Source organism: Gadus morhua, chromosome 11 (genome assembly GCF_902167405.1).
Source record: "Gadus morhua chromosome 11, gadMor3.0, whole genome shotgun sequence".
In the NCBI taxonomy this organism is placed as follows: domain Eukaryota; kingdom Metazoa; phylum Chordata; class Actinopteri; order Gadiformes; family Gadidae; genus Gadus; species Gadus morhua.
In genome coordinates this window covers 13,027,669-13,048,606 of record NC_044058.1, presented here as the reverse complement: position 1 = coordinate 13,048,606, position 20,938 = coordinate 13,027,669, and the positions used below count along the sequence as shown (strand labels likewise).

Genomic DNA, 20,938 nt, shown 5'->3' with positions numbered 1-20,938 from the left:
CACACACACACACACACACACACACACACACACATTCACAGCCTGACACCTATGGGGGGGGGGGGGGTAGATAACAAGCCAGGAGGACACGGCCTGCTCTCTTGGTTCAGGTGCCCCGCACCACACACGCCTCACCTCACACTCAGCTACAGGGGCGGGAGGAGGGGGGAGGATTGGGGAGGAGGTTGAAGAGGAAATAAAGAGTGGAGGCAGGGGGAGGGTGGTGGCAGGCAAGAGACAGTACTTACTTCCCTGTTAATCCGAATCTACAGGGTCCAGATTGGAGGAGGAAGTAGAAAGAAGAAAAAGAACAGATATATATCTAGTTAATGAGAAGCTTATGGTGTTATGGCTACAGAAACATGGGAAGAGAAGCGTGTGTGTGTGAGTGTGAGTGTGTGTGTGTGTGTGTGTGTGTGTGTGTGTGTGTGTGTGTGTGTGTGTGTGTGTGTGTGTGTGTGTGTGTGTGTGTGTGTTTGGGTCAGTTGGTTAGCATTAGTGAAGATGTGTGTGTGTGTGTGTGTGTGTGTGTGTGTGTGTGTGTGTGTGTGTGTGTGTGTGTGTGTGTGTGTTTGGGTCAGTTGGTTAGCATTAGTGAAGATGTGTGTGTGTGTGTGTGTGTGTGTGTGTGTGTGTGTGTGTGTGTGTGTGTGTGTGTGTGTGTGTGTGTGTGTGTGAGTGTGTGTGTTAGGGTCCGTTTGTTAGGGTTATGATGATCTTGGGTAGAGCGCTTAAGACAGTGACGCACAACTGAACTGCAAACAAAAAACAAGTCTAGGAAGCAGTCAGACTCCTACACAAGGCAGTGTATACAACATTAAATCATACAAGCAAAGTCAGACAGAGTCTGGTACTCGTTGAGTCACTAAGGAAATGAAGTCTGCTGCAACTCTTTAAAAAATTCAAAATAAAAACTTTTTTTTTTCCAGAGATTAGGAAACTTTTTCCATTTAATTCTGCCAAAATAATACGAGGTTGTCCAACTCGATCCTCCACTTTGGCAAACCAGCCATTATCCCGCGGTGCCGTTGGCCTCGCCAGAAACTAGCTTCCCTGAGTGGTGTTGTCCTAATAACCCCTCTGCTGTATACACCCTAGTCTGTTGGACGGTCACAGCAGCCTCCCTGCTTCTAATGTCCTCCCGTGGTAATTAGCTGTTTAAAAACACAGCAGCCACTCTCGCTAGAGAGAAACAAACGCTTCAGCTACGCTAGCACTTGATGAAACGGCACCTACTGAATGGAAAAATCAACCACCAATGAATGAGTGCTTGTTAATGACTTAAAGATAGAACGATAATACCACTATTGTTCCCGTAACTTTAGGAAAAACTCCAACTTAAAACTTGAAACTTTATCTACACGCACTCAGATTGTGCTGATGACTAATGTTAATGGTACATTGGGTACTATGGGACGTTTGAAAAGACATTCCGATTATCTCAACGTGATAGATGACTTACCATGACACAACTGAAATAACAACAACAAAAAGTGCCAAAATAAATTACAGCTATTAATCAAATTTCTCAAGCCGCATATTTTTTATGTTAAAAATTATTTTGTTTCGATTTTAAGTCTCTGAAGCATGGATGTATTACTTTAGTGAACGCATGCACGTTTGCCATAATTATGTTTAGAAAGAAATATATAGTCCTGTAGACACATGACCAACATAATTTCTACAGACATTACACACCGTGACAGCCCATGACGGATAAGCAGACTGTCTGAGAACTAAGGTGGGGAGTAGGAAAACAACAGAGCTGTTTCCTGCAAAGAGAGACTGAATAACATCAATCACATCTATTTAATTCTAGGATTTGCAGCCTCTTACCAAAGGCTTTACCTCCTGAATATGTTATTACATTTTTTTCCTTTCTGTATTATTAAAATTGATAGCAGGGTTATGAGGGGTGAGGGATTCTGGGTAATGGAAGTTGGGTGCGGCTTCCATAACGAGGACATCTGGCTCAACGGCAAGAGGAGTTTGATTGGATGGCCAGCTGAGTAAGAGCGCTGGACTGCATGAGAGGGAAACCCTATGCATGTTTCTTACATGGGCAGACAGTATCCCGATGCAAGGGCTTAAGACTCACGTCGATGTAGTTGGCGTTGATGTAGTCAGAATTCGGATCTCCCAGGAGCGGGTGCAGTTTCACTCTGTGCCGATCATCTGAAAAATTATGAGTAAATTAAATATATGAGTCAATTATGAATTGATTAATTGTTTGATTCATTTATTTGTAAGTACAAATACTTTCACATTTACATTTACTCACATATGCTGTCGCTTGGAAATGCTAATATTTCTTTGCATTTCTCTGCTTCACAATATATATATAAATATATACAGGTACAAGTATATATATACATATATAAATACCTATATATGTATATATATATACAGTATATACACAGGTATAAGTATAGATATACATAGATATAAATACCTATACATGTATACCTATATACGTATATATACATAGAGCCGCCAGAGCAGTGGAGTTATGCTAACTCTTAGATGAAAACAACAGTTGGTTCTGCATGCAGATGAAGCGTTTCAACTCACATCCCGTGAAGGTGTCCTGCCGGCCCTTGGTTTTGTCTTTCTTCTTGGTGCAGTCCCAGCCGTCAAAGAAGCTCTGCGAAGACAAGAGGAACTCAATGATCTGATGCTGCACAACAAAAATGCATCCACTCACAACACAGCTCTCTTTGTCTTGGGGGCGATAAGGAATAACCATTAATTGTTTGCTTCGGGTTTTGATTGAAACTTATCCAGAATCTCTCTCTCCATCTCACTCTCTCTCTCTCTCTCTCTCTCTCTCTCTCTCTCTCTCTCTCTCTCTCTCTCTCTCTCTCTCTCTCTCTCTCTCTCTCTCTCTCTCTCTCTCTCTCTCTCTCTCTCTCTCTCTCTCTCTCTCTCTCTCTCTCTAGTGCCGTATGTATAGAGTAAAGCCATTGTAATCCTCTCGCGATAAGGGGCAATTATACACTTTAATGCTTCATAATCAGATAATGCATCAGAGCCGCGAGCGTCAGAGAGAGATGGTGCTTGCTGGTGAAGGACTCCCCACTCCACAACCTGATGGGGTGGAGCGGAGAGGCGCACTGGGTTAGAGTGTGGAGGGGCGATGCAGTTGACTGAACAGGGGTGCCTTAACGTCCCATCTAATGAGTGGCTCATGGTGAAAGCACCCCTAGCTGCAGCACATATATTCTTACAAACGAGAAGGTTGAAGGCAATGGTCGAACCATCTTTATTTATGCCATACCAACCTGCTCAACCTTCAAATTTGCCTCAAGTGACAGTTTCCGATTTTAAATGAGTCTTTTCTTTTTAATGAATCAGTCAATTTTAAACGATTTTTGAATGAGTAAAATATTTTCAGCCGCAAGGCAGTTTAAATATAACAGTCTACTTTTGAATATGTAAGGGCATTTTTAAATTGACTTTATTTGACACAATGCCTGCATCCCAATATTAAAACCCCAGTCAACAGTCAGCTCCCTCCCTTACAAAGAAAATACAAAATAATGAATACAAAATACATAAATGTATACCATAACACACTTTTGGTCAAGGCTATATAGAAATAATCCTGGTGAGGTCTCAGCTCTCTGCTTCGTCACTTATGTGTCTGCATTTGTCAGCAGAAGTTTAAGGTGGTGGTATCACCTGCCATGTGTCTGGCCACAGCTACCTAACAGTGTTATGACACATTGAGAAAGGCTTTGCCCTGCTACCGTTCTGCCTGGCAGCACACTGATTGACACGCCTCTCATCTCCACCCACTCCTATGTGCCAATACTCCCTTCAAACAGCAGACAGATGGAACTGCACACATGGATGCAAATACCTGCAAATACCAGTCCCACCGATGGCTTCTATTCTGCACACAAACACTACAACATCCGCACTCACATCACTAACACCACAACACCTGCACGCAAGCACGCACGCACAAACACTACGACATCCGCACGCACACACATACACAAACACCACAACATCCGCACACACGCACAAACACTAACACTACAGCGCCTGCACGCAAGCACGCACAAACACTACGACATCCGCACGCACGCACACACGCACTACCACATCCGGCAGCCAAATACGTGCACACAAACACTACAACATTCGTATGTGCGCATACGCATCACACAAGTCGACCCCCTTTGGTTTTCAGTCACTATGGGAATTTGGTAAAACTCTGCCAAAGTCTGCATGCTGAGCAGAGGATTACAATGCAGCTCGTCCCACTGAGATCCAGGAACCCAAATCCTGCCTGCATAACACCCTCCTCCCCCTGCTCATCCACATCCCCCTGTTCATCCGACTGCCCCTCCTCTCCCGCCGCCCACCCTCTCCTACCTTCCCCTGCTCTCACACCTTCCAGCTCCTGTCCCATCTCCCCCTCCTCTCCTATCTCCCCTCATCTCCCAGCTTTCAGCTCCCCCTCCTCTCCATTTCGCCTCATCTCCCACCTCCCCCATCTCCCCCTCTTCTCCATTTCGCCCCATCTCCCACCTCCCCTATCTCCCCCTCTACTCCCACCTCCCGCTACAGACCCCTGTTCCCTCTCACGCTCTTGCTCTCTATTTGTGGGATTTTCCCTCCTGTTTTCGTTCTGTTTACATCCCGCTTTCTCAGACTTTCCCCGTTCACTGCAACCCCGTCTTTCCCTTTCTCCCTTTCTTCCTGCGTGTTGTTTCAGATTCTCCTCCTCGGGCTGCCTGTCTTGATCCCTCTGCTTGCACCGTTTATACCCTCCACTTTCAAGAGGTGAATACACAAAGGAGGAGGGGGAGGGAGGGAGGGAGGGAGGGAGAGAGAGAGAGAGAGAGAGAGAGAGAGAGAGAGAGAGAGAGAGAGAGAGAGAGAGAGAGAGAGAGAGAGAGAGAGAGAGAGAGAGAGAGAGAGAGAGAGAGAGAGAGAGAGAGAGAGAGAGAGAGAGAGAGAGAGAGAGAGAGAGAGAGATTTTAACAGAGTGAAAGCAGTAACTGTGGTAGATTGATCAGACACCATCGTCTGGAGAGATCAGCAGGGTGCTGTTTAAGAGGATTGCATGGAGGACGAAAAGGGGAAGATGAAAGAAATTATGATATTGTTAGGTATAGTTTAAAAGAAGTGTGATGTGCAAAAGTACAGGGGACTCTAATCCTAAAGCAACAAGTCTCCGGCTTCTCTTCAGCTGCATATTCAGGGGACATAATCAGGATTCATTTTAACTATTGGTTTCCTTTTGAGGGAGAAGATACACAAAAGAACCTTGGGCTAGTTTAGATACATATTTTTCAGAAACTTCCCCAGTCACACGTAGACTTTGGATCCACAACAACTGAATCAACAACCATCACTATTCTTAGGCTGTGTCTGAAGGCAACAACCGATACAGGTAGAAAAAACGGTGAGTTCTCTGGGAACGTCTTACTGCTGTAATTACACATTTCAGTGGTTGAGACTGCGGCTACCCTTAGAACTCATCCGGCAATGACACCAGTGTATGACACACACAGCCCCTTACAGCTCACTGCAGAGGCCCTGCCAAGCAGCTCAGAGTACATGTGTGTTCTTGTGGGAAATAAGAAAAAAAACCTACACCTGACAGGGAGGTGCAATATAATACATCATCATTTTCCCTCTGCTCCGGGTAGAGACACTCTATCAACCCCCCCCCCCCACACACACACACACACACACACACACACACACACACACACACACACACACACACACACACACACACACACACACACACACACACACACACACACACACACACACACATTCCAAAACAGATAGACGCAGGAAGAAAAAAATAAAACAGAGTACTGTATTGATTTTGTGAGTGTGTGTTTTGCCCGTGAGGGACAGTTTAATGAGTCTACACGCAGGGCTCCTGAGGGAAAGCCACGAAGCAACTGAATAAGATGTTTTCTCTTTTCCATTCATGTCAGAGGGCATGGGTGACTGTGATAGATCTCCCCCCAGAGTTAGACCTCAGCCACAGCCCAGGCCACGAGGGAGGGTCGGGCGGCCCTTAAAAACAGCAGGTCCCCTCGCCGAACCCTGGAGAGTTGGCGTCACCACCGGAGAGAGGCGGAGCAGAGGGGAGGGACGTCAGCGCGTCCCCCCTGGCCCCTGGACCCCTTGGACTCAGTTCAATACAACGCCTGATCATCAGACCCAAGCGGGAGTCATTTACATTCCCACTGTCAGGAGGGACAATGCCCGCTAAATCCGAACTCAGAACTGCGGCTGTGCCACTGATCACAGCCAACGGCATATCCCCACCTTGCCTAACGCTGTAGGAGAAGCTATGGTGGGACAGCATCGGGCAAGTGTCCAATGAGGAGGCTACATGATAGATTCATGCATCGTATTTGGCTATTTAGTCTTTAAAATTAAAAGTCATAGCTTACACGTACAATTTTTATTATGCTTTAAAGTGTGTTCTCTGTGAAGCCCCTGTTCTGGGCTACTGTAGAATCATGGCGGTGCAACGCGGGGGGCTACGTGAAGTATAAAGGGCTCATCCTAAGGTAACGAAAACAAGACAATCCTATTTCCATGGGATTATTCACTAATGAAAATAAACTTGTAATGACTTCCAATGGTTATTATATTACATTTCTGTCAAGTCCATTCCTCCAGACGCCACTAAATTATACATGCTGCAACTTTAACTGCTTTATTTTTAAATTCCACACTACCATTAAAAATGTGAGCGACAGCTACACCTACCTGGTGTGGATTGTTCTTAACATCAAAATACAGCGTTTAAAGCTTTTACGGATTACAGGTCGTTTAGAGCGCATTCTTCTCCTAACCAGAGTGAAGGATAAACACTGAGATTACGAGTGAGAAGCTGTGATTTCAGGGTCAGGACGCAGAGAGCCAACAGGCTGTCACTATTTTTTTTCCTTTTAGTTTTCTAACCTCCCTTGATAGCCTTTCCTCTCTGCTCTCCTCCTAACAGCCAACTCAGGCTCCTAAACTCCCTACCTCCTCCTCCTTCAACCGCCTCCTTTTCCACCACCCCATCTCCATCCCCACCTCCTCCACCTCCCCCACCTCCTCCCCCACACAGGCACCAGACCAGGGCTCTGGGGCTGGAAGCTCTCCAACGGCGTGCTCCTCATTAGGATTCTGTCCATCATGACAGAGGTCTTCTTTGCATTAAGATGATTAATGTGTTGGCTGGGTGACAGTGTGTCACCTGCTGATCAGTTCTGAAGCACTGGTGGACCCCTGGATGGAGTCCCCGATAGGAGGGATGTGGAGGTACATCCTTCTACAGCAGACTAGGCTGTTCTGTTGGGTTTCTGCTTTATGGTGTCTCTGTTCTTCATATCTCTTCTGCCTCATGGACAATGCAGAATTTCAGGGCTCTTTGTTATCTTGGAAAGATGTTACATGCTTTGGAGAGGGGTTGTGGGTAAGCTATCTCCTATGGATAAATAGGTATAGACACAAGTTAATGCAGCAGCCAACAACAGTGCAACACCTAGCTTGGCCAAGGACAAAGCCATGTACACCATAAGCCATTCAATAAGCTGTCCTTTCAACTTGGTGCTATGAAACTTCAATAATGATAATAATAATAACTTACATTTATATAGCGCCTTTCACAGTATCCAAGGTCACTTAACAAGAGTGGGAATGGGGGCAGGGAGGGTTAAGGAGGGTATAGGTCAAATAGAAGACGTGTGTTTTGAGGCGCGGATCTGCGGTGGAAGGTTATTCCATAGTTTAGGGGCAGTTGCACAGAAGGCCCTCATCATCAAGTCTTAAGTCTGGTTCGGGAAATGGAGAGTAGATCCCTGCCTGTGGAGCACAGGGACCGACAGTGGGAGTAGGGATCGGAGGAGACCGGCGATGGGTCGGCTTAGCTCAGGAGGTAGAGCAGTTGTCTTGTAACCGAAAGGTTGCTAGTTCGATCCCCAGCTCCTCCTAGCTGAGTGTCGATGTGTCCCTGAGCAAGACACTTAGGTGGAAGAAGGCAGATTTGATGGGACCGGAATGTGAGGGTGGAGTCCAGGATAACACCACGGTTCCGCACTATTGGTGATGGGGAGGAGGAACAGCCATCTATAACCAGGACGATCTGAAGATCTCCAACCTTCTTGAGCAGTGTTGCTGGGGCCACCACCATGGGCTCTATATTATACTAGACCTTCAGTCTAGTATTGAATGTTTCCCAGTCAAATGTTCTTGTATCTTTTTTGGCGTGTAACTTCTGACGTGTTCCCGCAGCAACTCGATAGTGAATCCGTCAGTGTTTGAGACAGCGAGGTAAGAAGCATTTTATGACCAGTGTACACCAGGGCGCAGCAGGTCGTACCTCATACTCCTGCTTGAAGCCGTAGCCCTCGGCGGTCTTCATCTGGTTGATGTGCTGCAGGAGGTCGGCCACGCGCACCGCGGGGTGCAGCTGCCCCGTGTGGTAGGGGGACCCCTTCCTGCTGCACTGGTGTCTGGGGGAGCCGCCCAGCAGACTGCTGGACTCGTTCACTGAACTACGAGCCTCACCTGGAACACACACACACACACACACACACACACACACACACGCACACACACACACACACACACACACACACACACACACACACACACACGCATACACACACACGCAAGCACAAACACATAGACACACACGCACACGCAGACACACAGGTGCACATACACACACACACACACACGCGCGCGCGCGCGCGCATACACGCACACGCAAGCACAAACACATAGACACACACGCACACGCAGACACACAGGTGCACACACACACACACACACACACACACACACACACACACACACACACACACACACACACACACACACACACACACACACACATACACACATGTAAACAAACACAAAGGAAACAGGATTCATGGGGAAGACATATCTTTTAAGGGCTTCAAGAGATGAAGCATCTTTGATTGGTGTACCCAGATAAAATCCCTGGAGTGCCTAATTACGAATTTGGTATTTTATAATACTTTTCTGAAAATGACAAAAACTAAAAAAAGATTCTTGTGATTCCCGCACTGCATTTATGAATTATGACATCCCTGCCACCACACTAAGAGCCTTGCCTCAAAACATGTCGCTTAAGGAAATGTCTGGATGGACAACAACAACAACAGTGAGAACTGAGTGTTTTCCTACGGTCAGCGGTACTCACTGCGTGCCCCACACGTGTGCGTGTCCATGAAGGACAGCGCCATGCGCTCGTCCTCCTGCAGGGTGCTCTGATCGGTGAAGCTGCGCTCCATGGAGCCCAGGTGGCCCTTCTCCTGGCGGTAAGTGATGGGGGTCTTGTTCAGGTTCACCGGCTTCCTGCTTAGAGAGAGAGTGGAGAGGGGGACGTAGAGAGGGAGACGTAGAGAGATAGACGTAGAGAGGTAGGCGTAGAGAGGGAGACGTAGAGAGAGAGTCGAGATAGAGACAAAGAGAGGGAGACGTAGAGAGAGACGTAGAGAGGGAGACGTAGAGAGATAGACGTAGAGAGGTAGGCGTAGAGAGGGAGACGTAGAGAGATAGACGTAGAGAGGGAGACGTAGAGAGATAGACGTAGAGAGGGAGACGTAGAGAGATAGACGTAGAGAGGGAGACGTAGAGAGAGAGTCGAGATTGAGACGTAGAGAGGGAGACGTAGAGAGAGAGACGTAGAGAGGGAGATGTAGAGAGGGAGATGTAGAGAGAGATACGTAGAGAGGGAGACGTAGAGAGAGAGTCGAGATAGAGACGTAGAGAGGGAGACGTAGAGAGAGAGACGTAGAGAGGGAGACGTAGAGAGAGAGACGTAGAAAGGGAGACGTATAGAGAGAGAATTAGAGAGGGAGACGTAGAGAGGGAGACGTAGAGAGGGAGACGTAGAGAGAGGGAATTAGAGAGGGAGACGTAGAGAGGGAGACGTAGAGAGAGACGTAGAGAGATAGACGTAGAGATAGTGACGTAGAGATAAAGACGTAGAGAGATAGACGTAGAGAGAGAGAGACATAGAGAGTTGTAGAGAGAGAGTCGTAGAGATGGAGACGTAGAGAGAGTCGTACAGAGGGAGACGTAGAGAGATGTCGAGATTGAGACGTAGAGATAGAGACAGAGAGAGAGACATAGGGGTACATAGAGATAGAGAAAGATATATATATATATATGTAGATGAGAGACAAAGAGAGAGAGAGAAAGAGACATAGTTAGATAGAGATATATATAGAGAGATAGATAGAGAAAGATAGATATAGAGATAGATAGCATTATATAGAGAGATAGGAAGAGATAGATATGTAGAGAGATAGAGACAGATCAGATAGAAAGACACATAAATCGATAGAGATAGAGATAAACATAATTGAGATAAAGAGAATATAAAGGGTTATAGAGAGAGAGAGAGAGAGAGAGAGAGAGAGAGAGAGAGAGAGAGAGAGAGAGAGATAACAGAGGGTGATATAGAGGGATAGATAAATAGAGCGAGAGGCAGACAGTGGGGGAGAAGAGGGGAGACGGGTAATGATCAGACAGGGGGTTCGGTTCCATCCACAGCTTGCAGCAGGGGGAGAGGCTAAATGAGGGCGCCGATGGATCACAGAATGAGGGAGAAGAAAAAAAACAAGGGAGGGAATAACTTACGGATAGTAAGAGTAAGAATAGGAGTCCCTTCTGGAGACGGCAAGAAGAGCAAAGAGACCGATGCCGAAGAAGAAGACAGAGAGAAAGAAGAAATGTAAAAGTGTAAGCCATGCCAGCTGGCAGTGGGATGGAAAAGGGAATAGAGGCTGAGATGTGTCTGATGAGTCTGGCTGCACCGAGTAGGCCTGCAGGACATGTGTGTAGGCTGCTATACTGAGTAGGCCTTCAGGACACGTCTGTAGGCTGCTATACTGAGTAGGCCTTCAGGACACGTGTGTAGGCTGCTATATTGAGCAGGCCTTCAGGACACGTGTGTAAGCTGCTATACGGAGTAGGCCTTCAGGACACGTGTGTAAGCTGCTATACGGAGTAGGCCAGTAGGACATGTGTATAGGCTGCTATACTGACTAGACCTGCAGGACATGTGTATAGGCTCTATGTATAACAGACAGGCAGACCTGAAAAATCTTTGAGTTGAATATGTGTCCATGCTACCCAACATGTTAAATGACATGTAGGGTTTCAGCAAGAGCAAATCTAGCAATCCCTTCTCTGAGGGACATCTTCATGGTAGCTTAGGAGAGCAATAGGGGCTAATATGGAGACCAGCACCGTATTTCATCATCAAATCAGCATAATTCAACCTTCTTCCGTAGGACCTCAGCCATTCCATTGTGATTACTAGCCCTCAGTATAAGTCTCTGTTTAGCATGGCGGGGTTTCAAATGTAAAATGGCATTCATTTTCTTCCAGAAAGATTAAGTGTTAGCTGTGGCAGTTGCCTGGAGTCTCAGTCTTAGGTTATGTCTAAATCCAACGTAGAGTAATGGTAGGGTAGGTGAACACTTAGGATCACAGGTTAATGATCACAGGAAGCCCACCTTTCTTTCTTTCCTAATTAACATCCAATTCCAGAGGTCAGGTTGTTGCTTAGAGTGCATAATTAAGTGGCTAATTGAATTGCATCCGCCTATAATTACATGCTTCACACTTGGATGGCCCTGTGGATGAGAGGTTTTTGGCCCCTCAGGTGCACGATAGCGTAAATCAATTTAGCGCTAGCAAATTAGCGCTACAAAGACACACAATGTAGCTCTAGCTACTGTGCTAAAGAGGAATGCAATGTAATTTAGCTAGCTTACGTTGCGTTATTTCTTGAAGAAAGTGGTCCAATCCTTGGTCGCTTTTAACTAACTTTATTTGTCAAAGTAGGCATGTTTCGGTATGGTAACTATGAAGCTTAAGGGAGGGAATTGTATCTAACGCGTGTGAGGGAAAATACCGTGAGCTGGCTTCAAGCCACGGGCTTAGGGCCCGTGTCTCTCCGCTCGTCTACCTAGTCCCTCCCCTCCAATCTCTCTGTCGAGATTGATATGGTCAAGTGGGCGTGGCCCATGTGAAGTGGGCGTGGCCGGTGTGAGTAATGGCTCCGCCATCCTCACCTGTCTAAAGGTGCTGCCATCTGTGGCTAGAGTAATTATTGCAGCTTATGTGTTCGATCCTGCTTCCTAGTGGCTATGTGAGGGTAATGCAGCTTGTGTGTTCGATCCTGCTTCCTAATGGCTATGTGGGGGCAGCTTATGTGCTTAAAATACGTAACAATTCAGAGATTAATAATGTAGCTCTAGCGAGCGTATGATAGAAAATTACAATGTAGCTCTAGATAGTGATTTATAGAGGAATATATTAAGCTCTAGCTAGTGTACCAAAGAGAAATGTAATGTAGATCTAGCTATTACTATAGAGAATTACAATGTAGCTCTAGCTAGAGTGCTATGTACGAATACAACGTAGCTTTAGCAAGCGTACCATAGGGAAATAATAAATTGCTCTAGCAAGTGCCTTAGAGCAACACAATGAAACACTTGCTGCTGTGCTTTAACGGAGCGAAATAGCGAACGAGGCAGAAATAACCACGGCAACAACATCCAATAGGTTGATAATTGGTGTCCTCTGATGCCGTGCTTCAGAGAGAGTAAAAGAAACAAGCAAAAATAAGACGAAGGAGGAGTGGGAGAGTTGAGTGCAGTATGATACAGTAACGACTACATTATCCCTAATTGCCCCTACTGGGAGACAGCGGGGTCGCCATAGCGCACGATCAATGGTTGCCGCGGCGCCCGAGCGACGCCCGCGTACGGCTGCTTGCCGGACCAAACATCCCACAATAAGGCCAGCGTGGAGCAGCAGCCTCCACACCCGCCGCTACTCACCCCTTTTTGATGACGATGATGACCGCGCCCAACAGGAGAATGAGCACCACCAGACCCCCGGCACACACCCCCAGGATCAGCCCCATCTCCTCCGAGCGCTGGGTCACCTCCAGCGCACGCCGGTGGTCCTTGCAGGCAGCTGGCCGTCGGGGCGGGGGGAGGTAGAGGAAGGGGAGAGAGGCGAGGGTTGGAGATCGGTTGGAGGTGGATGTGGTGGACAGGGTAAGGGGAAGGTGGTTGTAGTAGTGGGGGAGATGAGGATGTGGTTGTAGGCGGGGGAAGTGGATGTGGTGGTGGGGAGGTGTGGTTGTAGTAGTGGGGGAGAGGTGGAGGTGGTGGTGGGGGGGATGTGTGGTTGTAGTAGTGGGGAGAGGTGGATGTGGTGGTGGGAGGTAGGTGGAGGTGGGAGTGAGGTGGATGGGGTGGTGGGAGGGAGGTGGAGGTGGATGTGGTGGTGGGAGGGAGGTGGAGGTGGGGGTAAGGTGGATGTGGTGGTGGGAGGGAGGTGGAGGTGGATGTGGTGGTGGGAGGGAGGTGGAGGTGGATGTGGTGGTGGGAGGGAGGTGGAGGTGGATGTGGTGGTGGGAGGGAGGTGGAGGTGGATGTGGTGGTGGGAGGGAGGTGGAGGTGGATGTGGTGGTGGGAGGGAGGTGGAGGTGGGGGAGAGGTGGATGTGGTGGTGGGAGGGAGGTGGAGGTGGGAGTGAGGTGGATGGGGTGGTGGGAGGGAGGTGGAGGTGGGGGAGAGGTGGATGTGGTGGTGGGAGGGAGGTGGAGGTGGATGTGGTGGTGGGAGGGAGGTGGAGGTGGATGTGGTGGTGGGAGGGAGGTGGAGGTGGATGTGGTGGTGGGAGGGAGGTGGAGGTGGATGTGGTGGTGGGAGGGAGGTGGAGGTGGATGTGGTGGTGGGAGGGAGGTGGAGGTGGATGTGGTGGTGGGAGGGAGGTGGAGGTGGATGTGGTGGTGGGAGGGAGGTGGAGGTGGATGTGGTGGTGGGAGGGAGGTGGAGGTGGGGGTGAGGTGGATTTGGTGGCGGGAGGGGGGTGGAAGTGGGGGAGGTGTGGAAAGGGGGTGGGGAGAGAGGGCCATTAGGATAAAAAAACATAGTGTGATCCGGCTACATTGGAGATCCAACGGCTTAGAACAATTCACGGACGGAGAACCGCTTCAGCAGGAAATAAAATGCATACACAAGGAGAAAGAGGGGAATAATTCAAAGCTATTCATAGATTGAAAAGAGTTTGCAGAAGACATTCTCTCTCTCTGTCTCTCTTCTCTCTTTTATTCTTTGTTTCAGATGTGCGCACACATCAATGCAGCTAGTATTTATGTAAGCTGTGAGATGGCATTCACTGAACAGCGATCTCTAGATTTATGAAATCTCTGCATGTAGCGCTCGATTGTAAAAGCGTGAAAATAATGGAGACGTTCAAAGTGCTCTTTAGAAAAAATACCCAACTAAAAATAATGATCTAAGGTAAAAGTGGGCTTGTATGGAGAAGAGAAAGACACTAGCATTTTCAAGTTCAATGGGAAGTAAGGACGCCACACGCAGAACGAGGGGGAGCATACATAAATGATCCTTCACAACAATATCAACACTAAAGCGCCTTTGTTTTAGTTTTAGTCCTTCTGTCGGGTACGTCTACGCCTCCACACAGTCAGAATAGCACTATATAGTCTATACTGTATACTTATGGTAATGGGTCAGAAGAGATGCTCTTCTTTCGTCTTGTTCTAGCCGCGTGGTGACCTAATTTCCGTGTATTGTGTCATCTTGTCCTTTAGGCCCTGGCAGACCCTGCACCTGACCTAACTCTAGACCAGCCTAACTCTAGCCCAGCCTTACTCTAGACCAGCCTTAGTCTAGCCCAGCCTAACTCTAGCCCAGACTGTCTCTGGTCCAGCTTATTTCTAGCCCATTTTATCTCTAACCCAGCCGATCACTTGCCTAGCCTAGCTCAGCCCAACCTATCTTTCAGCCAGCGATTGGAAAAGTCAAAACAGGCCTGGGGACTCAGTTACTAGCTAACAGAGCAGTGGGGGGGACAATGGGATTGGGGCAAAATAGAAGGAAAACAGAGCTATGTTCCTGGGCTTATCTTTCCTCCACCCTGGGCGTTTATAAGCCTCATCCCAAATACAGCTAAAAGTGGGGCAGTGTCTTTTGTCTCATCCCGCAAGATCTTTTTTTTTTTTCTCCCTCATAGAGGCCTGGGGTCTTCGAATGTGGCTGCGTGATTCGTGTACTGGGCTGTGGAAATAAACGCTTTATTAACCACATTGTGTGTCGTTTGGTTTGTTTGTTTGTGGGTTTCATCTCTCTTTCTGTATTTGTCTGTAGGGCAAAGGCAATGTTCTCTTTAGTCTGTGAACCACATCACTTGATGCTTCGTGTGATGGGTTGTACAGCCTGACAGACTGACAACTGATCAAAGACGCCGCTTTGTTGTCCCGGAGCGTTCTGTTTATCGGTCTTCCCAAGGTGCCCCCTGTGTCGTCAGACATCCAAACTCACTCCCAACCGGTTAGGAAAAGAAATGAAGTCGATAAGAAATGAAGTCCAATAGTCTATTTTACATTCCCCAAATAAATGCAGACGAGCAGGGGGAATTCAATTTTCTGACGTTTTGAATGCATAAGAGGATTGCGCTACTCTTAGCCGCAGAGTTTCCATTAGGCTAAACATAAGTATGGAGCAGATCTTTCGCGCGCACGACCAATGCCGGCTGTTTGAAATTGGCACTTAAAGCCGAAATGGAAGGCTATTGTGGAATAGGAACTGCCAAGCGGTGCTTAATTAAACTGTCACCTGGAAGTGGGAATGGAATCGGCTGCTTTGTTATCCGCGCCGTAATCACTCGCCTGTGTGCTTTGGTGACTGATAGGCAGCCTAGAGCATAGATATCACAGCCAGGGATGAAATAACCCCTGACCTGTCCCGCCTTTAAATTACACTCTATCTCTTGGAGATCCACCGATCAGTTGAAACATCACCTTACTTCCTTTAAAACAATGTTATTAAGTTTTGGGCTTTTTGTTCTCTGACTGGCTGACATTCGTTCATAAAAGATACATCAAAATCAAACAAAGCTTTAATTATTCCTTTGTTTTTCCGAACCATGAATTGTTATTTCCTTCATTTATTCCTGCTGTTTGTTCTTTTTGCAGGGCCTCCTAAGAGTCCCAGAAGAAAAGCTGCCGCTGCGAAATTTTCATCACCCTTAGGAAACGGTTTCATTCAGAGCCTAGCCGTCAAGATGTGGAACAGGAGCTCTCGGCTCCATACAAGATGAACCCTGCCTCTTTTTGGTCCAAGAAAGAGAGGGCTTCACGAGAGAAAGGACAGCCCCCCGGCCGGTGAATTTATTTGCAAGGCTGTGCTTACTGTCGCAGTGGCAAGATGAAACTATCAATACGGGAGTTGTATTCACTGTGACGGCGCACAGAGGCAGAAGGAGCCGAACCTCCACCATCAGGGCTGAGTCATTTCTCCCCTGCCCTTTCCGCGTCCTTTTGAATCCCTGAGTGGAGGCAGCGGGCCGGGGGAGCTCCCGGTGCTTTCTGTGGTTGATGGGTTCAGGTAGCGGTTTTTGATCTGGAGGACTCTTGTAGGCCAGACCGGGGTCAGAGGCTTCAGATGTAGCTGTCTAGTGCCTTGTGAGTGGGAACAGAGAAGCCGTCTTTGATAACGCACTTTGACGCCTCGGTACCACGGCCAGGATGAAAGCCTCCCGCCGCTACTTGCATGTTGCGTTATCCTACCTTCACAGTAATCCTAATTGCACACCTTCATATTGCTATGATGGGTTATCGTCAGTGTTTATAAGAAGATGTTACATGTTCTCTTACCTTTGCGAGCAATGCGTATGCAGTTGATTCTGGTTTCCTAAAAGATGAACAAAACATAGATGTCAGAGGGTGCATCTAAGAAATATATATATATATATATATATATATATACATATACATATATATATATATATATATATATATATATATATATATATACTCATACTGATAATTTCTTATCTCATCCCATACATGAGAAATCCACTTGTTACATCAGCCCAAAACGATGCAATAATAAAAGAAAGAAAGGAAAAAATCACGCAAATGCCATTTCACAGGGGCATATACAGTATGTACACGCCTTAGGGTTATACAACAGTTGAGGCCAGAAAAGGTTGTTTAATGCAGAATAATTGCGGAGAGCATTTAATTTCACATGTACAGTGGAAAGTGCACATTATTTACAAGCAGTTTTTAGTGACAGAACAGTGTTTCATAACAGTTGTGTTATAGTAGAGTCTTATGGCAGATGGAATAAAATACCTTTGGAAGCGTTCCTTCTTACATGCTGGGTGAAATAGTCTCTTACTGAAAGAACTGCTTTATATTGAATCTGTCTGTCTGTCTGTCTGTCTGTCTATCTATCTAACGGGAGTTAGATAGATAAATCAAGAGAGAGACAGAATTAGAGAGGGAGGCAGAGCGCGTGCCGAGAAGACGATCAAACTTGACTATCTAGAGGAAGTAAAAGTCGTAACAAGGTTTCCGTAGGTGAACCTGCGGAAGGATCATTAACGTTTTGCGTGGAGGGGACTACACCGTCCCCCACACGGTCGCTCAACGAAATCAACCCCCTTACCCGAGGGTCGAGAAAAGGCAGAGTGAGAGAAAGCCAGAATCAAAGAGATAGAGAGAGGGAATAAGAGAGATTGGAATCAGAAAAAAATAAAGAAATTGTGAACAGATAAGTAAAATAAAACCTAATTACAGAATAATTCTTAAAGAATAAAATATAATCACAGAAACGAATAAAAGTATAGACCTCTTCTAGACGGAGCAATAAGAGCTCCTAGGGACAAAGAACTGTGAGGTTGAGGAGGTAAGTGAAACCTATTATTTCTCTCTTTTTTAAATGACGCCATCTTGAGTCATGAAAAGGACCTTTGTCAAGCCAGTGCAATTCACAACCAGAATACAATTTACTACTCCACGTCTACGAAGATTTCTCATCACATTTAAAGATTCAGATGCTTATTCATGTCCTGCAACCGCTATGTCTATCGAGCAATTCAGAAACAAAGAGCTCATCAAACTACTCCAAAGATTCCAGATTTAATTTAATTAAAGGAGCAGAGGGTCGAATTCAACCTGAAGCAGCAGATTGAAGATCAAGAATAAAGTATTCCACTATTTATGTCCACAAAATAGAGTTCATGTCATGTACTATAGGTGGAGACATGTACCAAAAATCATTTGGTACATGACACATCAACCAACTGTATCTATTATTTTTATCAGCAGTGAATAAATGTAAATGGACTGCATTGATATAGCGCTTTTCTAACCATTGGCCACCCAAAGCGCTTCGAAATAATGCCTCACATTCACCATTCACGCACACATTCCCATGCCGATGGTGGAGTCAGCCAATGCGAGGCTCGTCGGGAGCAGTTAGGGTTGGGTGCCTTGCTCAAGGACACCCCGACACTCTGCTAGGAGGAGCCGGGGATCGAACCAGCAAGCTTCAGGTTACCAGCCAAGCCGCTCTACCTCTTGAGCCACTGCCGCCCCAATATTAGCCAGAGTACCTGACTGAACGAACCGGTCATGGTAGACACTAAAACCCTGCTACTTAGGCTGTTGCATTCTGGGGTGAAACTGAAGATGCTGGTAAATAGAAGAGATGTTTGTTATTCTATTTCTCTCAGGATATGGATCTATAAAAGTAAGCTGTGGAATTGCTTTTGATAAAACTCCTACATCTTATCAGTCTGTTTTATGGTGTTACTGTAATCACATTAGATGTTTATTTGTTGTGTATTATAAAAATTCCAGCAGGAAAGCCATTTTAAAATGGTGCTAGCCTATAGCAATATAACATATTTCTTCTTCACCATAGTGTCCGAAGTACTCTGACACCATTCAATGGTGCATGTTCATAAAAACAGCTTTTGCTTTTTCTGACACACAATCCTTTTTTCTTGTGCACGTTACCGCATGCGGTACAGAGAAATAAGACAGCAGTGATGTTAACGGTAGGCCTTACAAACCAGCTCCTTAAAGAAGGTCTGGGACTACACCGCACAAAAAGGTGACGCAAAACATTCTTAATCACGTTTGTGTGCACACGTGATTGAGCCAATGGATGCATGCTTTTGAGCCAAACGGTGTGGATGCGTGGCTTTTGCGAGTGCTGTGAAAATGTGTATGTGCGTTTATGATGTACGCGTGTCTGTGAAAATGTATATGTGCGTGTATGTATGTGTGTCAGTGAAAGTGTGAATGTGTGTGTGTGTGAGTGCGTTTGTGTTTGTGAGTGTACGTGTGTATGTGTGCGCTCGTTAGGATGTGTGTGTGTTTGTGTGTGCTTGTGTGTGTACCTGCATGTGTGTTTGTGTGTGTGTGCATGCGGTTGGTGTACCCAAACGTGTGTGTGTGTGTGTGTGTGTGTGTGAGTTCTTGGTTTTAGGGCAATAGGGACATGCAGGAGAGAGCTGCATTATAAAAGCCCTGCTAAGAAGTAGAAAGCCTGTCTGAATCCATGCTCTTTCAAGTGCATCTTTAGAAGAATCAATCAAAGCAATTACAGAAGAGTGACAGCCTCCCTCCAGATAATTAGTGTGGGTAAACGCCAAATATTATGGTTCCATCTTAATGTTTTAACTATTCCCATCGCTGCCAGTGTTCAAAAGACTAGTTGTGATGCTGGCATGAACACATAAATTCATACCAAACTGGAGCGGGCCACACAGGCTCCTTTTTAATGAGCTGCAGTGTCAGCGATCATGATGAACTAGGAAGACGTTTAAGGTGCACAATCTATATTTAACAAGCTTCATAAACATCAGATCAATTACACCGAGACAGAAGATATGACAAATGATCGATACGGAGAAGATTGTAAGGCAAATAATGCACTTAGTTTATGAATCCATTTGGATGGATCTCGTATTCAATATTTGTGGGTTTCATTGCCAGCCAGCATCTTGGGCCAAGAACAGAGACTGATGATTCTCAGACCATGGCGATAGCTCCCATTACAGACTAAAGGGGAAATTAAATTCCATGCTATTCACATAATAATTCACGTTCAAAATCAATCCAAATTAATTATAATTTTCTCACCCAACATTAAATGTCATGTCTATATTTATAATATTTCTAGAACACCGAGAAAAAGTGATTCACTAGAATCCCAGATAGTTGCATGCATAAATATATAACTGACTATGAATATCAAACTAGAAGTGTAGAAGTGTGTATGCAGACATAAACAAGGAGGACTCGTCTTGTCTCAAGCCATGGAGCCCTACATGTGCTGTCACCACACTGTAACGCACGTGACAAACACAACACCCTGTACCGGCTGATAAACACAACAGACTCTAAACTGGGTGACAACAGCCATTAAGCAGCAGACACTCTGGTGTCAGGCCTGTCATCAGGAGGAAGAGCAGAGAGTGTCTCTCTGAGCCGTCTGAGCGCCATGATGCATCACATTAGCAGCCTGACTGCAGCGACGATGACATCACATCCAGGGGTATCAGGCGTGTAGGACACTGGCGGGAAGGTTCTGGATAAGGCCGGTACGGAGCAGGGCTTAACGCCCGGTCGAGGGGGTCGGGACCACCTCCAGGAGAACAAATAAAATACCACTAATCCCGTCCGGTGCTGAAGCCAGACCCGTCTAATCCTGCTCTGAGTGGGCTGTTTGTGTGAAGTGCTCACACTGCACTCCCCCCCGTGTGTTTCTCCATCCGGGCGGAAAGACACGCCCGTCGTCTGCCCCCCCCTCCCTCCCACCGTTCCACCCCCCACAGCTCCGATCAGTGGCCTTGCAACAAAAACAAGGCAGCCCTGGCCCAGCCCGCCCGTCAATAGATAACAGGGTTCAACAAGTCACACAGGGGCGCTGGCCCTAACGACGCAATTCAGTCATTCCCCGACTGATGATGTTCCAGAGCCAGAGCCCGTCCGGACCGAATTCCATTGGTGTGTTTGGGGACCTTGCACGGCAACATCTCCTCACTACCCTGAATATTAGAGTAGCAATCTCCCATCTCT

The 20,938-nt window shown here is 46.6% G+C and overlaps 1 protein-coding gene across 6 annotated transcripts in view; it reads right to left on the bottom strand.

The window, feature by feature from the left end:
• Positions 1–20,938, bottom strand: part of ptprub (protein tyrosine phosphatase receptor type Ub) — a 134,819-nt gene that overhangs the window by 20,816 nt on the left and 93,065 nt on the right. Inside the window, exons 13-20 of one of the 6 annotated variants that reach the window (XM_030371048.1) lie at positions 16,715–16,751; positions 12,864–13,002; positions 10,651–10,680; positions 9,206–9,360; positions 8,357–8,544; positions 2,572–2,644; positions 2,099–2,175; positions 249–266 (exon numbers count right to left, since the gene is read on the bottom strand). In XM_030371048.1, coding sequence (XP_030226908.1) covers positions 249–266; positions 2,099–2,175; positions 2,572–2,644; positions 8,357–8,544; positions 9,206–9,360; positions 10,651–10,680; positions 12,864–13,002; positions 16,715–16,751 — 717 coding nt within the window. Of the gene's footprint in view, positions 1–248; positions 267–2,098; positions 2,176–2,571; positions 2,645–8,356; positions 8,545–9,205; positions 9,364–10,650; positions 10,681–12,863; positions 13,003–16,714; positions 16,752–20,938 lie in introns of all 6 variants that reach the window. The other 5 variants (XM_030371049.1, XM_030371051.1, XM_030371052.1 and 2 more) reach the window with 5 other exon arrangements.